The sequence below is a fragment of the Equus caballus genome, chromosome 29 (assembly GCF_041296265.1).
Source record: "Equus caballus isolate H_3958 breed thoroughbred chromosome 29, TB-T2T, whole genome shotgun sequence".
NCBI lineage: Eukaryota > Metazoa > Chordata > Mammalia > Perissodactyla > Equidae > Equus > Equus caballus.
In genome coordinates this window covers 10,745,620-10,749,831 of record NC_091712.1, presented here as the reverse complement: position 1 = coordinate 10,749,831, position 4,212 = coordinate 10,745,620, and the positions used below count along the sequence as shown (strand labels likewise).

The 4,212-nt window shown below is 36.5% G+C and overlaps 1 protein-coding gene across 1 annotated transcript; it reads left to right on the top strand.

Moving 5' to 3' along the window:
• Positions 1–352: 352 nt before the first annotated feature.
• OR2T72 (olfactory receptor family 2 subfamily T member 72) lies at positions 353–1,393 on the top strand. The gene has a single exon (XM_001496461.4). It carries the CDS (start codon positions 353–355, stop codon positions 1,391–1,393), a length of 1,041 nt encoding a protein of 346 aa, XP_001496511.4.
• The last annotated feature ends 2,819 nt before the right edge of the window (positions 1,394–4,212 follow it).

Here is a 4,212-nt window from a genome sequence, read left to right as displayed (position 1 = left end):
ATCCATGACTCAAACAAATATAAATGACAAACATTTAAATGAGTGTTTATTTCCTCAACTGATTAATTTTGGCTTCAGTACACATACTTAAACAGCAATAATAATGATTATTAAATAATGTAAAAATAGCCAAAGTAATTATTCATAATTTAATGGTTATTAACAGTTTTTTCTACATTTGATTCATTTTGATTATATCAACCAACGAATATATCATTGTGTGAATTATATTGACTAACCTTATTTAAAACATTAAAAGTTTGAGTTATAGAGAAGTGGAATGATAGGTCAAGAACCACCTTAACTGGCATGTAGGGCTTTGAATCAGGGCCTTGGATTCCATATTCAGCACATGCCCAGAAGTTATGAAGTCAAACTAAGATTGTTAGATGATGAAAGTCCCTTCCTTCTCTATTTTTCCATTGACAGAATCACACCAGAAGAAATCATGGAGAAGAGAAACACAACCTCAAACTTCATTCTTCTAGGACTCTTTGAACATACAAGACCCCACCTCTTTCTTTTTATGGTGGTGCTGACAATGGCCATTGCTTCTTTTATGGGCAATGCCCTCATGCTTCTCCTGATTTACTGGGACCACCGGCTCCACACACCCATGTACTTCCTTCTGAGCCAACTTTCCCTCATGGATGTGATGCTGGTTGCTACCATTGTGCCTAAAATGGCTGTTGACTACTTGACTGGAAAGAAGTCCATCTCCCCTGCTGGCTGTGGGTTGCAGATTTTCTTCTTTCTTACTGTGGGAGGGGGTGAGTGCTTCCTCTTAGCAGCCATGTCCTGTGACCGCTATGTGGCTGTTTGTTATCCACTGAGATATCCTGTCCTCATGAGCCAAAAATTGTGCCTGAAAATGACCTTGGGGTCTTGGTTCTTGGGGTCGGCTGATGGGCTCATGCAGGCTGCTGCTACCCTGAGCTTCCAATTTTGCAGTGCACCTGAGATCGATCATTTCTTCTGTGAGGCCCCCATGCTGGTGCGTTTGGCTTGTGATGACACATCTGTCTTCGAAAATGTAATGTATATCTGCTGTGTGTTAATGCTTCTGGTCCCATTTTCCCTCATCCTCACCTCCTACAGTTTTATCCTCCTTGCTGTTCTCCAGATGCGTTCTAGAGAAGCCCGCAAGAAGGCTTTTGCCACCTGCTCCTCACATTTGGCTGTGGTGGGAATCTTCTATGGAGCTGCCATTTTCACCTACATGAGACCCAAATCTTACAGGTCAGCTAACCCTGATAAGGTTGTGTCAGCATTCTACACTATCTTCACCCCTGTGCTGAACCCCCTCATCTATAGTCTGCGGAACAGTGAAGTCAAGGGAGCCTTGAAAAGGTGGCTGGGGAAATGTACAAATTTAAAATGCCAACAAACTTAGTGTCACTCTTTTTTTTTGCGTGAGAATATTTTTTTTAAGATTTCATTTTTCTGCCCGAAGCCCCCCAGTACATAGCTGTGTATTTTTAGTTGTGGGTCCTTCTAGTTGTGGCATGTGGGATACCTCCTCAGCATGGCCTCATGAGTGGTGCCATGTTCACGCCCAGGATTCAAACTGGTGAAACCCTGGGCTGCCGAAGCAGAGCATGTGAACTTAACCACTCGGCCATGGGGCCAGCTGCTTAGTGTCACTCTTGAAGATTATACAATGCTAAATGAGTCTAATTTCCTGAAGTCATTAACATTTAAACATATTGTAATTCTCTCTCCTTTAGTAAGGCATGAAGGGAATGTTAAATTCATTGATCAGTATAATAGGAAGTTGTTAAGAATTATATGAGACTACAATACTAAGAGATACTATTTCTCGGTTACTTACTATTTGCTATCGTTCACAGTAAGCAATTTTTATATGTTATTTTGCATCCTGTTAACAAATGTATGATTTAAGTACTTTGACATCCATCTTCTAAATGAGAAAATGAAGGCATGGAAAATTAAATATTGTTCTCAGTATCACACAGCAAATAGACGTGAAAAAGTGACTCCCAAGATTATCATTTAAGCTGGTATATTTATTTCTGTCCAGTAATTTATTTTTATTTTCTAAGTGTTTTATGGTCTCAGGTCTTACACTCAACTCTTTATTCCATTTTGAGTTACTTTTTGTGTATGGTGTGAGATAATTGTATATTTTCACTCTTTTGCATATGCCTGTCCAGTTTTCCTAACTTCATTTATTAAAGAGATTTTCCTTTCTCCATTGTATATGTTTGGATCCATTGTCCAAAATTAGTTGTCCACAGATACGTGGTTTTGTTTTTGTGCTCTCAATTCTGTTCCCCTGATCAGTGTGTCTGTTTTTCTGCCAGTATCATGCTATTTTGATGACTATAGCATTGTAGAATATTTTGAATTCATGGAGTGTGAGACCTCCAACATTGTTTTTATAAGAAATTTTGAGAGGAGCCCTACTATCTGAAACAAAAAGTCAAAGGGTTACAAAAATTTTGAACAAGGAGATAAACAGAATCAGAAAATCACAGCTCTATATCAGAATATGTTAGTAAACATTTATAACATAAATGGACTGAAGCCATCAAACATAACTATAACCACTTCAATTTGATCACAAACTCACAAAACAGAAAAGAATAACTTGTGACAACAAAACCATAGAAGTGGAAGAGAAAAGGATGGAACCTTCATAGGCTAATGGAGACAAGAGGCAATCACAAAAAGGACTATCTCATCTATGAAATCTTTTATACAAACCTCATGGTAATCAAAAGAAATAGGAGCTGAGTCACAAATTATAAATAAAGAGAAAACTGAGAAAAGCATTACAGAAGATCACCAAATTGAAATGGCAGACAAAAATACCAAGGAAAAGAAACAATGGAAATATAGAATAACCAAAAATAAAAGGATAAAATGGTAGATTAATTCCTCATATATCAATAACCTGTCTAAATGTAAATAGACTGAATTCACCAATCAAAAGACACAAAGTGGTTATATGGATTAAACAACAAGGCCCAACAATATGCTGCCTCCGTGAAGTACATCGCAGCTCTAGAGACAAACACAGGCTTAGAGTGAAGGGATGGAAGATGATACTGTAAGCACATGCCAAAAAAAAGAAACCAGGGTCTGCCATACTTCTATTACACAAAGCAGACATCAAGATGAAAAAAGAAAAGGAGAGACAAAGCATGGCAGGACAGAAGGATAAAAGGGATTTTCCATCAAGGCGACATAACACTAAGGCATATATATGCATCTAATGCAGGAGCACCAATATATATAAAGTGACTCTTAACAGACCTTAATGGAGAAAGTAACAGCAACACAATCATAGTAGGAGAACTTAAAACCCCACTTATGTCAATGGAAAGATCATCCAGACAGAAAGTCAACAAGGAGACAGTAACCTTAAATAAAACACTAGATCAGATGGACTTAATAGATATAGAGAGAACATTCCATCCCAAAACAGCAGAATACACATTCTTCCGAAGTGCACATGAAAGATTCTCAAAGATGACCATTTGTTGGGAAACAAAATAGGAATCAATAAGTTAAAGAAGATTGAAACCATATCAAGTATCTTTTCTGACCATAAGGGTATGAAACTTGAAATCAACTACAAGAAAAAAGCTGGAAAATCACAAATAGGTGAAGACTAAAAACATACTATTGAACAACTATTAGGTAAATGAAGAAATCAAAGGAGAGAGAAAAAAATACCTGGAGACAAATGAAAATGAAAACATAAAATACCAAAATTTATAGGATGCAACAAAAGAGGTAGTAAAAGGGAAGTTAGTAGCAATAGACGCCTACCTTAAGAAATAAGCAAAATCTCATGTAAACAGTCTCAAACTATCTAAAAGAACTATGAAAAGAACAAAGCCCAAAGAGAGTAAAGGAAAGAAATAATTAAAGAAATCAGAGAAGAAATAAACAAAATAGAGACTAAAAAATACAATAGAAAGGATCAATGAATCCCAGAGCTAGTTTTCTGAAAGGATAGTAAAATTTGACAAACCCTTCCCCAGACTCACTAAGAAAAAATAAAGAATAGTCACATAAATAAAATCAGAAGTGAAAGAGGAAAAATTACAACAGACAGCAAAGAAATACATAGGAGTATAAGAGAATACTAGAAAAAGCTATATGACAAAACTCCAAAAGAACTGGATAAATTCTTAAAATCATACAACCTTTCAGAACTGAATCAAGGAGAAATGGAGAATC